General features: G+C 44.6%; 1 protein-coding gene across 1 annotated transcript; it reads right to left on the bottom strand.

Moving 5' to 3' along the window:
• Window positions 1–6,081: 6,081 nt before the first annotated feature.
• On the bottom strand, window positions 6,082–18,380 carry C8H1orf232 (chromosome 8 C1orf232 homolog). The gene is made up of 4 exons (XM_033954604.1): window positions 18,297–18,380; window positions 17,841–17,924; window positions 7,884–7,981; window positions 6,082–6,367 (listed from the first exon to the last, which is right to left on the bottom strand). The coding sequence occupies exons 1-4, from the start codon at window positions 18,378–18,380 to the stop codon at window positions 6,082–6,084; spliced, it is 552 nt and encodes a 183-aa protein (XP_033810495.1).
• Window positions 18,381–20,340: the final 1,960 nt, after the last annotated feature.

Here is a 20,340-nt window from a genome sequence, read left to right on the forward strand (position 1 = left end):
CAACAGCAATTTTGAGGGAGGCTTTTCAAAACCCGGACAAAATGCCAGGTTTTGAAACGCTGTCTGGTGAAATCCAAACATCTGGTAACCCTACACCAAGGTAGACAGTGTGAGAATTAAAACCCAGGGCCAGCAGAAACTATCACCTAGACAGGTTAAGCTTAGCTCAGGTGTGGAAGTGCATTTCATGAATCCAAGGTCATCGCTAATTACATACCCCATACAGGGGCAACTTTTCACGCTGGATATTTCAATGCATGGCCAAATACTTAGAGAAATCAGAGAAAAGGGGTATTCAGAATGGTAAGCACAGCTAGAAAGACTCAAGTTCTTGGGCCTGCTCTTTTTAACATTTTTATAAGCGATATTGCTGAAGGGCTGTCAGGTAAGATTTACCTCATTGCAAATGATACCAAAATCTACAATAGACACGCCGGATGGTGTGAATAACACGAAGAAAGACCTGGCGAAGCTTGAAGAATGGTCTGAAATTTGGCAACTAAAATGTAATGCTAAGAAATGCAAAGTCATGCATTTGGGCTGCAAAAACCTGAAGGAATGGTACAGTTTAGGGGATGATGAACTTATGTGCACGACGGAAGAGCGGGACTTGGGTGTGATTGTATGTAATGATCTTAAGGTGGCCAAACAGGTTGAAAATGTGACGGCAAAAGCTAGAAGGATGCTAGGGTCCATAGGGAGAGGTTTGACCAGTAGGAAAAAGGAGGTATTGATGCCCCTGTATAAGACCTCATTCAGAATATGGTGTACAATTCTGGAGGCCGCACCTTCAGAAAGATATAAAAAGGATGGACTTGGTCCAGAGGAAGGCTACTAAAATGGTGCGTGGTCTTCGTCATAAGGTGTATGGGAACAGACTTAAATATCTCAATATGTATACTTTGAAGGAACGGAGGGAGAGGGGAGATATGATAGAGACATTTAAATACAATCAGCAAAAAAATTGCTGATTGCATTTATATTTTGTTATTGCGATTTGGATTCTTGAGAGACATTTAAATGCCTATGTGACATAAATGCGCATGAGTAAAGTCTCTTTCATTTGAAAGGAAGCTCTGGAATGAGAGGGCATAGGATGAAGTTAAGAGGTGATAGGCTCAAGAGTAATCTAAGGAAATACTTTTTTACAGAAAAGGTGGTAGATGTGTGAAACAGTCTCCCGGTAGAGGTGTTGGAGACAGAGACTATGATTTCAAGAAAGCCTGGGATAGGCAGGTGGGATCTCTTAGTGAGAGGAAGAGATAATGGTTACTGTGGATGAGCAAACTGGATGGGTTTTTATAACCATAAAGCTCTTTTGACCTCACAATGCAGGTGTAAAGAGCCTTAGCCTATAGAAAGAGGAGATGCAAATGTGAAGAGCCTTAGCCTCTCCTTAGGGAGAGGAGGAGATAGTGGATGCTGCGGATGGGCCATTTGACCTTTATCTGCCATCATGTTTCTAGGATTTCACTCACACCTCTGTAGATGCTTTAGGCCAGGGGTCTCAAAGTCCCTCCTTGAGGGCCGCAATCCGGTCGGGTTTTCAGGATTTCCCCAATGAATATGCATGAGATCTATGTGTATGCACTGCTGTCAATGCATATTCATTGGAGAAACCCTGAAAACCTGACTGGATTGCGGCCCTCAAGGAGGGACTTTGAGATCCCTGCTTTAGGCCGTCTAACGCCACTTCCAGCATTAGGCGACTAAAACAGCGACGGAGGCATGATTCCTGCACTGATTTTTTAGGCAATAATGGGCACCTTGATACTCAGTTACAAACATCATTTAAAATTTTACATGGTGCTTTTTTACTGAGCTTGGGCGCCTACTCATGGCTAAGTAATCGGCGCCATTTAGAGAATCCAGGGTTAAGTGTACTTGCTTTTTTACCAAACTTTTCAAACCACCCTCACAAACTTATTATACTTCTTTGAGGGGGTAAACAGCCAGGTGGATAAACGGGAATCTATAGACATCATTTACCTTCGACAAGGTACCACACGAAAGACTGCTAAGGAAGCTATGAAACCACGGGGTGCAAGGGGAGGTCCACCGATGGATCAAAACTGGCTGGCGGACAGGAACCAGAGGGTTGGAATAAAGGGCCATTACTCAGACTGGCAATGGGTCACGAGCGGAGTTCCGCAGGGGTCGGTGCTGGGACAGCTCCTGTTCAATATATTTATTAACGACCTGGAGGCAGGAACAAAATGTGAGGTTATTAAATTTGCGGATGACACCAAACTATACAGCAGGGTTGAAAACACGGAGGACTACAAAGATCTCCAAAAAGATCTGACAGCGCTGGAAGAGTGGGCCAAAAAGTGGCAAATGAGCTTCAACATAGGGAAATGCAAGGTCATGCATGTAGGGAAAAAGAACCCGATGTTCACTTACAAAATGGGGGGATCACCGCTAGGGGTGAGTAACCTTGAAAGAGACCTGGGAGTGATGGTAGACACATCATTGAAGGCATCGGCGCAGTGCGCCACAGCCTCAAGGAAGGCAAACAAAATGTTGGGCATCATTAAGAAGGGTATCACGACCAGGACGAAGGAAGTCATCCTGCCACTGTATCGTGCAATGGTGCGCCTGCACCTGGAGTACTGTGTCCAGTACTGGTCGCCGCACCTCAAGGACATGGCGGTACTTGAGAGAGTCCAGAGAAGAGCAACTAAGCTAATAAAGGGTATGGAAGACCTCTCATATACTGACAGACTGAAGAAGCTGGGGCTTTTCTCCCTGGAAAAGCGGAGACATGATAGAAACCTTCAAGATCATGAAGGGCATAGAAAGAGTAGACAGGGACAGATTTTTCAAATTACGGGGAACCACAAGTACAAGGGGGCACTCGGAGAAATTGAAAGGGGAAAGGTTTAGAACAAACGCCAGGAAGTTCTTTTTCACTCAGAGGGTGGTGGATACATGGAACGCGCTACTGGAGGATGTGATAAGCAGGAGCACGCTACAGGGCTTCAAAGAAGGTTTGGATAGATACCTGGAGGACAAAGGGATTGAGGGGTACAGAAAGGAGTAGAGATAGGTAATAGGGAGAGGATTAGAGGCAGTTACAAAATTAGTCAGGGACACTGTTCAGGCAATTAGGCCTGATGGGCCGCTGCAGGAGCGGACCGCTGGGCAAGATGGACCTCTGGTCTGCCTCAGCGGAGGCAACTTTTTATGTTCACCTTCGTACTTAAGATAATTATGCATACACTGACTGGATCTCTAGTGTATCCAACATATAAATCCCATTCCCTTCCCCACCCCACTAGTCTACACTCTGAAAACGCCCCATACTGGTTTCAACTTCTCTGGGAGGTTTATAGACCAAACAGAGCTTTGAGATCAGAAGGTGGCACGAGATTATCACAGAAGGAGGTGTGAGATACGTGGCCATGAAATAAAAAAATGTTTTCAATTGCTGGAGTGTCTCTCTGGAATAAGTTATCGGGACACCTAAAATGATGTACTGACTAGAGAATGACACAGGGACACATTTTTCCCCATCCCCGCGAGTTTTCCCGCTGTCCCTGTCCCATTCCTGTAAGCTCTGCCTTAACAAGCCTCAAACACTTATGATTTTAAAGTGTTTGAGGCTTGTGCAGATGAGGACGGAGCTTGCAGGAATGGGGCAAGGACAGGGACAGAACTCACCAGGACGGGAAAATGAGTTCCCGCGGGGACAGGGAAAGTTTATCCCCATGTCATTCTCTACTTGGGAGAACAGTATAGATAAATAGTGTGAAGAGTTTCAGCCTCTGATAACCAGATCTGGCATTGTGACATCATAATGCCTCGTTCCATCAATAAGAGCCAACCTCATCAGTGATGTCACAATGGCTTCATTGTCCTATATTTGGCTAACTTTTACTACATTTTGATTTCTAGAGTGGTGCAATACTGACCGTTTTAGTTTCAAAAAACTGTTAACAACCAAGCTATTTGTGGACGCTTATTTGTAGAGCTAATCCAGCTCATGGTTCAGTTTGATCCTTACGGAATAAGTAGTTTCTGTATTGGTTTTGGTCTTTGAAGTCCACAAGCAGACAGTTTTTGGTCGTCTATGTTATAGAGAGACTGTTTGTAGGATTTTCTAGGCTGTGACTTGGTTGTTTGCTGAGAGTGAGTGAAGTTTGTAATTTTAGATAAGAGTGAAAGGAAGTTTGTTAATTTTAAGTTTTGTGTTTATTAGATCATAGGTGGTATATAAATTTTTTACATAAATAAATAAGTGGTTGTGGGATCGATGACCAGATTTGGGAAGCTGTGTTTTAATCTGAGCGCTGTGATCAGAGTTCAGGATAAAACAAACCCTGAAATTTTCTGCAAGAGTTGACAGTTCTCCTATGAAAGGGAGGTTTGTTTCTAAACATTTCCCTTTTCTCACAACCCGCTGTCCAGTGCACTCCAGACTCCACGGCCTCCCCTATCTGTTGACTGGATCATCTCGTTCTTACAATACATCCGTAGGAACATAAAACGTATTTAATGCTGGGTTAAATTGTTTCAAACCAACACATACCAATCGGGTCGCAGAGTGAAGATAAGGAAACGCACAGCAAATGATTACAATATCAAAATCTTAACTATGACAAAAATATGAGCAAATCACAGCATAGGGAAGTATCAGTATTAGTAAGAATAACATCTTATTCACACTTCCAATTCTCACCCACCAGACTAAGAATCCTCTCCATTCCCCAAACATGCAAAATGTCTTCTTCTTCCATTACTGCCTCACTGCAGGTCTTCTCTTTACTGTACTTGCCCTCAAAAATATATACAAATAATGTTTTGCTCACAACATTTGAGCACATTTCATACCCTTTGGAAAACATAAGTGTAAACTCCTTACCTCTCTCTTCTTCCTCACAAAAAAAGCCATTCAGTAAATAAAGAGAGAAAGAGAGAGCAGTGGGACAAGAGAAAGAACCTCTTGCCTGCCAAGCCGGTAAAGATCTTTGAATGGTTGAGCTGATGCTATGTTGCTGCAGCGTGTGCATGAAAACCTCAGGTGCATATCTCCAGTGCCTGATGGGTAACCCAGGATTATACCTTTCTGGCAGGTAATGATCCCAGTGTGCACTGAATAACCCACATATATATATCTGAACTCAAATACTTCTCTGTAATGTGTGAAGGATACAGGTTGGTTTTGCAGTGTGTGATGGACTGAGGCATATCTCTGGGGTGTACACTAGAAAACTCAAATTTCTGTAATCTCTGAGGGATACAGGTTGTCTTACAGTGTGTGATGAACTCAGACATGTCCTTGCGGTGCACGCTGGATAACAAAGGTGAATCTGTGTAGATTGTGATTGGTTCTGTTGCAAAAGTGACTAATGACACGGAGATGAATATGGTTACATTCAGTGGCATCAGGGGATGAGGACCGACTCGGGCACCATCTCGATGGGGACACTGGCACCTCTCCACCCTGCCACCATGCAATGCTCACGCCATCCCTTCCCCCCCCCCATTCCGTACCTCTGTAGATCTTCACCAGCCATGATCAACTTCTGTCTGTTGCTCACACTGCCTGGTTCCCTTCTGAATCACTTCCAGGTCGCAGGGTCGGAGAGAAACCCAACGCTGGTGCAAGCAGCATGCTAGAGAAGCCACTCGCGCTGGTGAAGATTTACAGAGGTACGTGAGGGGAAGGGACAGCACAAGTGTGGTGTGGTGGCGAAAAGGAGCCGGGGGGAGGAGGGGCGCAGAAGGAGCAGGAAGGGAGAGGAGCGCACAGGGGGCACCACTGCTCCGGGCTCCTCCTACTCTCGCTACGCTACTGGTTACATTGTTGCACTGTAGAATGGATAACTTATTTAGATCTCACCATACTGTATGATACACAAACAGATTGCCTTACAGCTCTGCAATAGGTATTATTACATCTTGTCACTCAGCTAGAATGGAAAACAGAAGCCGATCTCTCCACAGAGCAGTGAGATCTGATTTTCCAGCTGTAGACCTCAGGTAGTACAGTCCTAGTGCCATGTCACTTTGCGGGGGGGGGGGGGGGGGAAGACTGAAACTGAGCATCAGCAGCCCCCCTCTTTGTTCCTGTCGGCTTTAATTACTCTTTGGACCACTTTTGCTCCTCAGCTCAGCCAGTTTGTTGGTCACGAAGCTCCACTTGAAGGGCATCTCTTCAGCTTCCCTGCCATCGCTGCTGTTGGCATCATCTACAAGTTGGTCCCCCGGAGCAGTGCTGGTTTCTGCCACCCGTTCGCTGAACTCAGACTGGGCCAAGTTCTTGCTCTGGGAAGAACTCATTTGCCATTTGGTGGCAAAGATGTCCCATAATCCAGGTGTTTTCTCTGAGGCTACGTTATCTTCAGGCTTCAATGCAAGAGGACTACAATGAGAAGGGATAAATGGGTTGAGAAGAGAAGGAGTATGATGGGTCCTCAAAATGAACCAAGAGAAAGTCACCAAATGATTCCACAGTAAGAAGGAGACAACCAAAGGCAGAAGAGGACTGTGGAAACGAGTATCTCAGTAGCCAGGTTTATTGTTCAAATTAAAAGTCTTCACAAGTAAAAGCGATGCAGATACTTGGCGGGCTTTGGACTGCGTTGACAGCATTCCGACTTCAGCACACCATATCCTGGATGCTTTTTTTGCAATTTTACCTGTTGTGGCTTTAAACGGTCAGACCCCGGGAGAAGGTTGTCAAATACCGAAACACAGATCGTGTTGGGTCCATGCCGCAGACTTTTCACCGTCTACTCATTGGTTGTGTCACGTATCTGCATCGCTTTTACGTGTGAAGAATTTTAATTTGAACAGCAAAGCAAAAAGCAAAAAAGACTGCAGAGACGATGTACAAGATGCCAAGACTTTATTTTAAACAATAAACAATTTGTGTCTAAAAAAATGGTTCACTTTGTGTTTGAGACCCGGACCAGGTCTCAAACACAAAGTGAACCATTTTTTGGACACACATTGTTTAAAATAAAGTCTTGGCATCTTGTACATCGTCTCTGCAGTCTTTTTTTGTTTTTTGCTTTTGCTGTTTGACTATTACTGCAGACTCATTGGATTTCTCTTGTGTTTTGACTTTTAATTTGAAGAATAAACCTGGCTACTGAGATACTCATTTCCACAGTTCTCATATGCCTTTTGAGTCCTCAAAATGAACACGGCAAAAGATAAAGAGAAAAAAAGAACAAAGAGAGGGATAAAAAGACACTGAGGAATTTAAGGAGATAGAATATAAGAAAGAGAGAGAGAGAGGGACAGCAATAGAAGGAGAATGAAAAAGAAGATGGAAATGAAAGGGACAATAGAATAAATGGCAAAGGGGAAGAGAGGTAGAAGAGGGAGGAAAAATGTGGCAGGTCATCAGTGGGCCCCATTTCAGTACAACGGGGCCCACTGGGAATGACTCCACCGTGCATGACCTGGCTCCTGTCCTTCCCGTTCCATGCTTTCTGCGACGGAAAGACCATCAGACTCAGTGGTGTAGTGAGGGTGAGTGGTATCCCGCCCCCTTTCCTTTCCCCTTCCCTTTTAAACTTCTCCGGCGTCAGCAGCATACCCACGTCGACGTCTGCTCGCCCTTTGACATCACTTCCTAGATGCGGATCCCGGAAGTGATGTCCGAGAGCGCGCCGATGCTGACACAGGCAGCAACCTCATGCCGGGGAAGTAGAAATGGTACGGGGAAGACGAGTGCGCGGCAAGGAGAGGAGCAGGGGTGGGGGCGGGGTGGTGAGGAAGGGTGCTGCGCTCATAGGAAGACCGTGCCCGGGGCAGACCCCGCCCTTCCTTTACTAGGCCACCGATCAGACTACAGCAGTTTAGCAGAAAGGTCACCAGAATGCTCATAAGGATTTCTTTGTGCTTGCTTTCCGGTTCCACCTGCTTACTGATCAGCGCTGGGGTCAGGAGTCAAGAGCTTGTGCTCATCCTCTTTGTTAAATAAAGATGCCATGGATCTCCAGCCTCTAGCGCCAGCTCCCTGGACCTGGGGGGGAAAAAGGGGAACACAGTCAGGGTAATATAGACAATGCAACACCCCCTGGAGTGCAAGCGAAGACACAGGGGGCCATTTTCAATAGGACATCTAAGTCTGACTAAGGACATTTCCTGCGTCCAAAGCTGGAGGCGGAGAAACGGCTATTTTAGAAACCGGCAGCACCAAAGGATGTCCTTTTTTTAGGGGGGGGGGGAATCGCCTACTTAGATGTCTGACCCTTAGGACATCCAACTTTAGTCGCCATTTTTTTTTTTTTAACACAAATCCATCCAAGTTGAAATTGTCTTAATCCATACCATTTGAACCTGGGAAGGGCCAGCATTCTAATGGACTGGCCTCATGAACATACTGATATTACTCTAGTGGAACTTCACATAAAGAAGTACATCTCACCATATACCCCCTTCTAATTTATGGTGAGCCCTCCATAACACCCTCAAAACCTACCCACCTGTCTACCACTCCAATAGCCCTTATGGCTGCATATGGCACTGCTATGCAGTATAGTAGAGTTTTGTGACCTCACACTTTTCACCAGAAAAGTAGTGGTTAGAGTGTCTTATGGGCCTGGGTCCTCCTCTCTGTGACTCACTAGACTACTTAAGACACCTTTGTGATGCTGTACAAGGATTTCCTATACCAGATGTTATCTAGAGATAGCTATGTACTGTTTCATTCTTATTTTTAAGGTGTGGGAGGGAGTTAGTGACCATGGGGGGAGGGGGGGGGGGTTGGAGGGCACCAAGATTCTGTTATGGAATATTGGTCTGTTGGCATTGGTGCACCCATGTTTAGACACATCTTCTTATTCCATGTGTCTATGTGTGTATTTGGGAGACATGCTCATGTTCTGTCCATGCTTCATCCATGTAGAAATGCCCCACAAAGGAAACACACACACGCGCAATCTTAGAATCGGGAGGAGGCACTAGTAAGGGCTAGCTCCGAGTCCCTATTTATTATGCTTCTAAGCTAATGACATAATAGTAACTCCCTCGTTTACACATCTCATGATTGGTGGGTACAAAGGTACATGGTTTTACATTGATGGATACAAAGATAGGTACATGCTTTTTACCTCGTGATTACCTCGTGCTTTTACCTCGTGATCATCCTCCAACTCAGCATTTAGACAAGGGCCTGATTAACACGTGGACAGGGCCTGAGTCTTTGCACATATGCAAAACCTGTGCAATGCCTGTCAGCTGATGTCCTTTCCTAATAAGAACTGCTCAAATAAGATAAGCTTGTGACAGTCCAAAGGTTATAATGCATACTCCTCAAGCTTTCTTGATTAGCCTTGAGCTCAGGGCCTAGGCAGAGTCTGATTATTGCCCATATAAGGGATGCTTAAACAAGATAAGGAATAAGGGTAAATGTGTGTCAGGTTAATATGTGACAAATGCAGTCTTGTGACAAGATGTTAGTATTTTCCTTTACTTAGAATGGTTGCATGGCAAGAAGGGAGAGGGAATGAGAAACAGGGCCTCAGATCCACACACAGACCTAGATCCGCACACAGGGCCTAGGTCAGTGTGCCGACCTGGCCTGTGTTCAGAACCGCCTGTGTGCTGACCCTGCCTGTGTTCTGATGCCCTGGATCAGAACTTATCAGATCTCCATCCCTACACACCCACATGCATACCCCCCCTCGTAGTGAGGCACTAGAATAGCAACTTATGCACATAGGTGCCTATCTGTGAATTAATGGCACCTCTGATGCACCTAAATAAATATACCTCTAGATGCCAGCTGGACTCTATATAAGTTGCCCAAGGTCTGTGCACAACTTAATTGATTAATGGATGGTAATGAGCATCAATGAAGCAATTAATTGGTGTTATCAAGCACTTAATTGGAGTCTCCCCTGTGCTCTGTTCTAGAATATGGCACCTAACTTTTCCCGCAAGCAACTCAAAAGGAAGAGCGGCCATGGGAGAGGTACAGATGGATCAGCAAAAGAGAAAACAGCAAACCACCACACCAAGACGGGAGTAGTGACAAGGCTTTAATGGCATCAAAGAAATACTGAGCCCAACTGCGATGGACTTAAACGTTTTGTCGGGACTCTGATCTTCATGTGGAGGTCTGCTGATTTCTCTTCTACTGATCCGAGCTTGCAGATCCCTCGAGTAGATTCTCTTCTGGGGTATGGGCATCTCATGGGTATTCCCTAAAATTAGCTGCCATATTATATACTAAGGCCTATCCATGCTTAACTCCGGGTGCTGGACTCACGCCTGATGGAACCAGGTATAAATCTGGTGCCCAGAAGTAGGTGTGCTCTGTGTGTTATGCTAGTATTCTATAAATGTTGGACGATCTTATAGACTATGAGCTTCACGTGGATCTTCCCGGCATCCAACCTTTGGAGTCATATACAGAATTCAGCCCTATGTGTGTAATATGCAGAATACAGGGAGGTACATTCAGGAACCTTCTGCTCAAGGACGCCTGAAAATTCTTTGTAAATCACTTAACAGATATTCTACTTATTCAATCAACATTGAAATGAAGAGCAATAAATTGTAGAAACATAGAAACGTGATGGCAGATATAGGACAAATGGCCCATCTAGTCTGCACATCTGCAGCATCCATTATCTCCTCCTCTCTCTAAGAGATCCCACGTAGCTGTCCCACGCTTTCTTGAATTCAGACACAGTGTTTTTCTCTACCACCTCTACCGTGAGACTATTCCATGCATCTACCACCCTTTCAGTAAAAAAGTATTTTCTTAGATCACTCCTGAGCCTAACACCTCTTAACTTCATCCCATGTCCTCTCATTCCAGAGCTTCCTTTGAAATGAGAGACTCGCCTCATGCACATTTATGCCACATAGGTATTTAAATGTCTCTATCATATCTCCCCTCCCTGCCTTTCCTTAAGTCTGTTCCCATACGTCTTATGATGAAGCCCATACATTATTTTAGTAGCCTTCCTCTGGACCAACTCCATCCTTTTTATATCTTTTTGAAGGTTCGGCCTCCAGAATTGTACACAATATTCTAAATGAGGTCTCACCAGAGTCTTATACAGGGGGATCAATAACCTCCTTTTTCCTCCTGGCCATACCTCTCCCTATGCACTCTAGCATCCTTAGCTTTCACCATCACTTTTTCAACCTATTTGGCCACCTTAAGATCATCACATATTATCACACCCAAGTTGCACTCCTCTTTCATGCACGAAAGTTCTTCACCCCCTAAACTGTACCGTTCTCTTCAAGGTTTTGCAGCCCAAATGCATGACCTTGCATTTCTTAGCATTAAATCTTAGTTGCCAAATTTCAGACCATTCTTCAAGCTTCGCTAGGTCCTTCCTCATGTTATTCACACCATCAGGAATGTCTATTGCAAATTTTGTATCATCCACAAAGAGGCAAATCTTATCTGACAGCCCTTCAGCAATATCGCTTACAAAAATGTTAAAACGAACAGGCCCAAGAACCGAACATTGAGGCACAGCACTAGTAACAGCGATATTCATTGACCACTACCCTCTGTTGCCTTCCACTCAACCAGCTCCTGACCCAGTCCGTCACTTTGGGGCCCTTTTGGATGCCTTTGTGGAACACTGTCAAAGAATTTGCTAAAATTGAAATATACCACATCTAGTGTACTCCCTCTATTCAAATCTCTGTTCACCCAGATTTTTAGACATCTCTAGCAAATCCAGTCTTATTATAGATTGCACTTATGAATTGCCCAAACTCCCATTATTTGTCCAATGTAACTCATGGACTGCAAATACATTCCCAAAGCAATCTAATGCTCTTTAGCAGTTATGAATCAGTGGGTGAATCTCTTCCTAAAGTTGGTTATTAAATAACAATAAATAAAAATCAAATAAATATTTGTCTGATTACAGGCACTATGCACATGCAGAATCTAATGATAATAATAATAATAATAATAATAACTTTATTCTTGTATACCGCAATACCATGGAAGTTCAATGCGGTTAACAATAGAAGAGACTGTACATTTACAGCGATGATACATATTACAGTGTTGTTACATTTACAGAGATGTTACATAAATAGCAGTAATAAAAAGGCATATACTAAAGAAGAGACAGTACGTATATAGCGATGTTACATGTTATAGCGGTGGTAAATGGAGGCAATGAAAAGGCAGGGCAATTAGATAAAACAAAGATTGAGAAAGAGAGGCCATAGTGGCTTGGGAGGGGGGCGTAGTCAGAGGGAATGGAGGCATGTCGAGGTCAGGAGGGTGCAGGGAAGGAGGGAAGGCAGCGTTAGCGGAATTTGTCGAAGAGGTAGGTTTTTAGTGACTTCCTGAACAGGTGGTAGGGCGGGGAGTTGGAGATGAGGGCGGTAAGGCAATTGTTCCATTTGCCCGCTTGGAATGCTAGGGTTCTATCAATGAATCTCTTGTAGAGGCAGCCTTTTAGGGAGGGAAAGGTGAATAGGTGGGCTTTTCGTGTGCGAGAGGGGCCTGCTATTTCAAGGTGCTCAGACAAGTAGATTGGGGAAGATCCTGTAAGAGTTTTGAAACAGAGGCAGGCGAACTTAAAGATGATCCTTGCCTCAACTGGAAGCCAATGGAGTTTGGTGTAGTAGGGGCTAACATGGTCGTATTTTTTGAGATCATAGATGAGGCGGACGGCCGCATTTTGGACTGTTCTAAGACGTTTGATGGTATTTTCATAGGATCCCAGGTAAATAATGTTGCAGTAGTCTAATATGCTTAATACCAGAGATTGAACGAGTAGACGGAAGGCTTGGTGGTCGAAGTAGCGTTTGATGGTGCGCAGTTTCCAGAGGGTACAGAAACATTTTTTCACCTGGGCACTGGTATGGTCATCGAAGGTTAGGGTGCGGTCCAGGATGACTCCAAGGATTTTTATGGTGGGTAAGATAGGGTAATCTAGCCCATTCAATCTGAGGGAAGTGTTTGTTAATTTGTGGTTGGGACTCGCTAGGAAGATTTTGGTTTTTTCAGAGTTCAATTTTAATTTGAGTTTTGAGGTCCACAGTTCTAACTTGGTGAGGATAGATGCGATGAGTTTTTTCCGTTTCTAGAGTGAGTGAGGTAATGGGGACAATGATGGTGATGTCATCTGCATATATGAACGATTTTAGGTTAGAGTTTGCTAGGCTTCGTGCCAGAGGGGTCAAGTAAATATTGAATAGGGAGGGGGATAGGGGAGAGCCTTGTGGGACTCCACAAGGGTTACGCCAGTGGTGGGAGAAGGCTCCATTACTGTGGACCTGGTAGGTACGATTTGTTAGGAAGCCTGTGAACCAATCTATTACCTGTCCGGAGATGCCGATGGAGTCAAGGCAGTTGAGCATAATGTCGTGGTCGACCAGGTCGAAGGCACTACTCAGGTCGAATTGAAGTATCAGGGCGCTTTTACCCAGAGAGAACAGGTGGAGGAGGTAATTTGTCAGGGCAGCTAGGACGGTTTCGGTGCTATGATTTGGGCGGAAACCGGACTGGGAGTCATGAAGAATATTGAACTTGTTGAGGTAATTCGTAAGGTTGTTGTTGACAAGACCTTCCATGAGTTTTTGGAAGAGTGGTATGTTGGCGATGGGTCTGTAGTTGGTGATGGAAGAGATTGGCTCCTTGGGTTGTTTAGGGATTGGGGAAATGAGGATGTGGCCAAGTTCGGACGGGAAGTATCCCGTGGACAGGCATAGAGATACCCAATTGAAGAGTTCTGCTTTGAATGATGGGGGGGGCGCATTTCATGATGGTGGGAGGACAAGTATCTAATAGGCAGTTGGAATTGGCGTATTTAGAATAAAGTTCGAGGAATAGATTCCAGTCAGGATTTACAAAGGAGGTCCAGGACATGTCGGCTATTGAACCTTCAGTATCTGCTGCGCGTAGGTTGAGTGGGGGATCGGGGCTGTGAGCTGAAAGAGACAGTTTTAGAGTGTGGATTTTGTTCGCGAAGTGGTCGGCTAGAGTGATTGCGGAGGGAGGGAGGTCGGAGGTGGAGCGTTTGTGAGAGTCTATATCGAATAGGGAGTTAACTAGTCTAAAAAGTGCTTTGCTGTTTAGAGAAGGGGAGTTTATTAGTTGGGAGTAGTGTTTACTGCGCTTATCGATGATCTGTTTTTTGTATTCTTTGACTTTCAGTCGCCAGGTAAGTCTGTCTGAATCAGTCCTTGATTTACGCCAGATTCTTTCATGTTTCCGGACTTCTCGTTTTATGGTCAGGAGGTCCGCGTCAAACCAGCTGTTTGAAGGGCGAAGAGTTTTCGAGCGAAGTTTAAGAGGGGCAGTGGTGTTAAGGACCTGGTCGCTAAATTTTTTCCCAATTTAGGTGGAAGTTGGGGTCTACGTCGGAGTCGGAGATGAGAGTGTAGTGTGACCAGAAGTCTGCTGGATTAAGATGTTCTCTTGTCCAGATGGATTGCTTTGTATGGATGGGGTTAGGCTTTTTGTCAGGTTGTTTTTTGTGCCAGGCAAGTTCAAAATTGCACAGGAGGTGGTCAGACCAGGGGGTATTTGACCAGGTTTGGTCTAAGAGATTTATATTGGGGGTGGTGTTGGTATTGGAGAGAAAGGTGATGAGGTCGAGGTGGTGGCCTTTGTTATGGGTTGTGGTTTGGGGGGGATTGGAGAAGCCTAGTGTCGTGAGGAAGGAGAGAAGGTCTGCGACATTTGGGTTCTCTTTCTGTTCTAGGTGCAGGTTGATGTCTCCTGCTAAGAGATTGTAGGTACCTGCTGAGGAGTTCGCAAGAAGGTGTTCGTAGAAATCATCTTTTGCTTGATTCCATTTATTAGGGGGTATATAGAATAGCGTGACGATGAATACTGGAAAATGTTTAACAAATGACATTAATAATCTCCAATTTCCTATAGTCTATAAAACACATTAAAGGACAATTGGTTGACCAAACAAGATGTATGGCTAAAGCAAAGTCCTACTAAAGAAAATAACCCTTGTAAAAGAGAAAGCAGATGTGTTTGCTGAAACAGTAGAATTTGGGAACCCAGCCACTAGATTTTTGCTTGAAAGTCCTGGGGCTGGTTGTGTTTTATAGTTCAGTGATGAGAAGTGGGGCATGACGACAGACTAGCAAGAGGAGTCTCAACTCATACGAGTACTAGAATAATTTTCTCGTATTTAAGGGTCTCAACGAGGCCTTTTGTTTTCTGATGCTGGTCTGTCATTATGCTCCACTTTTTGTTGTGTTTGTTTAGTGGTGGCATTCAACTGGTGCTCCTTTTCTTAATCTGTGATTTGCAGGAGGCAGGAACCACACCATCCCTCGAGAAGGTGGTGCCACTCTTTCCTCCGGTAACATCTCAAGGCTATGGAAACAAACTTTCTGAAAACCCTAACATGCTAAAAGTCTAAACCGTCTTCAAAAGGCAAACAGGTTTCAGCACACAGCCAATTTTAAGGAAGCATCTATGGCAGAGGTAAACTCAAGATACCTAAGAAGATGTTTCCTGCCTGAGAGGGCAATGGATGCAAAGAACAGCCTCCCAGAAGAGGTGGTAAGGATCAAACCGTTATCTGAATTTAAGAGATAATTAAAGTTGCAAAGAATTGATGATAAGAACATAAGAACATAAGCATTGCCTCTGCCGGGTCAGACCAGGGGTCCATTGTGCCCGGCAGTCCGCTCCCGCGGCGGCCCCCCAGGTCCATGACCTGAAAGTGTTCCCTACCTAACCTAAAATATCCATACCCTATTCGCTCAATGTCCTGTAAGGTAAACCTCTATCTGTACCCTGTAATCCCCTTCGCTTCCAGGAAGTCATCCAGTCCCTTTTTGAACCCCAGAATTGTACTCTGTCTTATCACCTCTCCGGGAAGCGCGTTCCAGGTGTCCACCACCCTCTGAGTGAAGAAGAACTTCCTTGCATTCGTTATGAATCTGTCTCCTCTCAGTTTTTCTGAATGACCTCTTGTTTTAGTTGTCCCTGCTAGTCTAAAGAATCTGTCCCTCTCCACCTTCTCTATGCCTTTCATGATTTTATAAGTCTCTATCATGTCCCCTCTCAGTCTCCGCTTCTCCAGGGTAAAGAGCCCCAGCCTGTCTAACCGTTCGGCATATGAAAGGTTCTCCATACCCTTTATCATCCTCGTTGCCCTCCTCTGGACCCTCTCGAGTATTGCCATGTCCTTCTTGAGGTATGCGACCAGTATTGGACGCAGTATTCCAGATGTGGGCGCACCATTGCTCGATACAGTGGTAGGATAACTTCCTTCGTTCTGGTAGTGATACCTTTCTTGATAATGCCCAACATTCTGTTCGCTTTTTTTGAGGCCGCTGCACATTGCGCCGCCGGCTTCATTGTGTTATCCACCAATACCCCCAGATCTTTTTCTTGGCTGCCTTCCCCGAGTACCCTCCCTCCCATCGCGTAGCTGTACATGGAGTTCCCCTTCCCTATGTGCAAGACCTTACATTTCTCCACATTGAAGCTCATCTGCCATTTTTTTGCCCACTCACTCAGTTTGTTCAGGTCGCTCTGCAGTTCTTTGCATTCCTCAACAGTTCTGACCCTGCTGGAGAGTTTTGTGTCATCCGCGAACTTGATAACTTCGCACATTGTCCCCGTTTCTAGATCATTAATAAATATATTGAACAGCAGTGGTCCCAGCACTGACCCTTGCGGAACACCACTTGTGACCCCTATCCAGTCAGAGTAGTGCCCCTTTACTCCTACCCTTTGTTTCCTGTCCGCCAGCCAATTTTTGATCCATCTGTGCACGTCCCCTTCCACCCCATGACACCACAGTTTCTTCAGTAAGCGCTCATGGGGCACCTTGTCGAAGGCTTTTTGGAAATCTAGATATATAATGTCTACTGGGTCACCTTGGTCCAATTGCTTACTTATCCCCTCAAAGAAATGCAGTAGATTTGTCTGGCATGATCGGCCTTTACAGAAACCATGCTGGCTCGATCTCATCAGATTATTTTTTTCTATATGCTCATTGATACGTTCCCTGATCAGTGATTCGGCCATCTTCCCCGGAACAGAGGTTAAGCTCATCGGTCTGTAGTTTCCCGGGTCGCCTCTCGATCCTTTTTTGAAGATCGGTGTAACATTCGCTGTCTTCCAGTCCTCCGGGATTACCCCTGTTCTCAAGGACAGGTTGCAAATATGCTGCAGTAGCTCTGCTGTTTCATCTCTGATAAAGAAGGTCTATAGGTATTGAGAATGGGAAGACAAACTAGGTCCTATGCTCTGTAGTTATCGTCATATTTTCCTACTTAGCTCGAGGCTCCCCCCAGGTTCACAACAAAGAAAAATGGGGAGACCCAATGATCCACAGTGAAAACAATCCACCGATGAAAACAAAAACTGTGGATACAGATGTTCTGGAGATAATTTATTAAACACTGACATATAAAACCATGAAAATTCAATTTAAAAAGTACAATGATAAAAAATACTGTGATAAAAATCCAACTGGACCCTACACGGACCGTGTTTCGGTGAACACGCCTTCCTCAGGAGTCCAATGGTTTGCAACCTCACATATAAAGAATTGGACTGAAAACAGTCTATTGTCTTTAAACATGTGAGTAAAGAACACCGTAGACAAGCTAAAGTAGCAAAAAATTGGACCCCTGAGGAAGGCGTGTTCGCTGAAACACGGACCGTGTAGGGTTGGTTGGATTTCTATCATAGTATTTTTTTTATCATTGTACTTTTTTAATTGAATTTTCATAGTTTTATATGTCAGTGTTTAATAAATTATCTCCAGAACATCTGTATCCACAGTTTTTGTTTTCATTCCCCCAGGTCCATTCATACATCTAAAGGTGGTTTTATGTACATTTGTTATATATATGGATGTTACCTATTTTATTGTGAACCAAATAAATAAATGTTGCCCTACCTTTTGTGCCAGTTGAGATACAGAGCTGATCCCTTCTTCCATGACCGCTGAGGGTTGAGGGTCCATGGGTTGAGGGTTCTCCCTCTGAAAGAGAAAGAACATGCAGACTATGGGGACAAGAAAAGGGGATAGGGACCACGGTGGCCTTTTCTTCCAGGTTAGCTGTGGTACAGTTCTAAGAAAGCCCTGTGTAACTCATAGGAACCAGCACCCCCCAATATTGACAGAACACTTCCACCATGTCCAGGGAGGGTTAATTTTCAACTGGGTTTCTCACTCCCAATCATTTTGGGACATAATTTGTGCTTGCCCTAAGCTCATTCCCTCTCTGATTCTGGGGCAAAATCCTTCTCACACCCTTGCTAGTGCTACAGCCCTTCTCCTCCTGCCTCTCTTTCTGGATAGGACCCATGTTTACCATAAGAGAGAAGGCAGCATCCTGCCCTTCTCATTTACCTCATCTTGCAACTCCTCTTCCTGTTCATTCCCAAAGCTCTGCAGCACTCTGGCTTTGTACGTTTTCCAGAATCCTTGACTCATGATCACTTGGAGAGATTCCGACTTCCCTGCCAATGGGCATCCACTTTTTGTCCAACACTGAAACCTCTTCACATCCAAGCTGCTGTCTTTCAGTCTTGGGGCAAAGTCTATTCTGTGTGTGGTGGGTAGATCACCCAGCAATCTAGCAAGATCCTCTGCACTTAGCTAACCAATCCAATTCCAGGCGTGTCCATCAAATCCCCAGATCCTGCCTACAAATGTGTCCACCACGACCCAGCGGATCAGTCACAATGTGCTCAGAAGATGATAATCTAGTTGTATTTCCAGTTTTCCTTCTCAATTAATGGGATCAATTTGCTGTAAATCCAAGGAGCCCTTCCTTACAATTCCTTTTCTCAGCAGCGTGACTTATGGTGGGTCCCTCCTTGTGGGCTGTGGGTCTCACTGCCATCCCAGGAGCTCTCGCAGTCTCATCTAGCAATCAAATAGTGACAGAGATGCTCAGGTGTCCAGGCATTCAGACATCTCGCTCGGATCCAGTAACTTCATTAAAGTTGAAGGAGTTGAGAGCGTGAGGAAACCTGATCCAACACTTCCTCCTCCTACTCTGCACTGAGCCATGGCTTTCCAGCAGGCCTATGGTTTGCTCTACTTGCCTTCTGAATGAAGAGGAAGCACCTCTTGTGTTGCAGTCTCTTTACAGGAGGAACTGTCTCCTACATTAGGATGTATTCTCACTTGGTTTAAAAGAGCTTACCTCAAGCTTCACGTTTCTTCCTCCATCTCTTTCACTGATCCGAATTGCTCTAGCTTGGCCTTATTTCTCAAGGTCTTTCTACCATATTGAGGCAATGTCAGGCCTTCTGCCCCTCAATGGTCATGTTGTAGTTTTTGGAACCTGAACTTATTTCCTTACCACAGAAGACTTACAGTCCAAGTAGGAGCAATAGAGGGTGAACTGACTTCCCCAAATCACACAAATAACGAAACAATTAGGCAGAATAGCAACATGCAGGAAACAGCAGGCTACTCCCCCACTTGGAACACAAAAAAATACAAAGAAAGATGAATATATGAAATACAGAAACTATAATGATGCTATATGTACATAGATAGAATATATTGGTAAGATATACATATATTTAACTCATGTATTGTAACACCTTTACTGAAGCTCATGCAAACCGCTCTGAATTGACACCCCAGTCATTTGTTGCATTATAGAAGCATCCAATAGACATAAACACAGCAGGATTGAGAGATACTGTATATCCCATGGTTTTAAGGATGTACATATATTTTTGCGACTATCTGGAGTGCATTTCCTTATGAAATTAGATCTTTTGTATCACTTCACCTATTTAGGAAATCAGTGACAATTTATTTTTTTCCAACAGCCTTAGACAAATATAAAACTGATCTTATATAATATTATGGTGAGCAAATAGATTTGATTCCTTCTATGTCCTTTTCTAATATAATGTAAACCGAATCGAGCCCCAAAATTTGGGGGTGACTCGGTATATAAACTTAAGGATTGGATTCGTTTGAATCAGGGCTTCCCAGAGCTGCTGCTCTAATTCCCAAGCAGTTCCTCTGCTCTGGAAACTTGATTGAGCTTCATGAGTGCCTTTGGTGTGCAGCACGTGAATTGGTGACCCTACTGTGGTTTTCTGGGCTATTCTGAAGAAGAAACTGTCAGTCAGCTCCAAGTTTGACCATATGGAGTACGAGGAAAACATCTGGCAGTTTTTTTGGGGGGTGTCTCTCTCTACTTCTCTTTCACAGCGTTGTCTGGGCATGTAACAGATATACCCAGGGCAGGGGTTCTCAATCCAGTTCTCAGGATATGCCCAGCAGTCAAATTTTCAGGATAACTACAATGAATGCATATGAGATAGCTTGGCATTACAAGGAAAGCTGTGCGTACAAATTTATCTCATGTATATTTAGGGTTGCCAGGCCCGCTTATCTCCGCCCCAGTCCTGCCCTAGCTCCG

The sequence above is a fragment of the Geotrypetes seraphini genome, chromosome 8 (assembly GCF_902459505.1).
Source record: "Geotrypetes seraphini chromosome 8, aGeoSer1.1, whole genome shotgun sequence".
Lineage (NCBI taxonomy): Eukaryota > Metazoa > Chordata > Amphibia > Gymnophiona > Dermophiidae > Geotrypetes > Geotrypetes seraphini.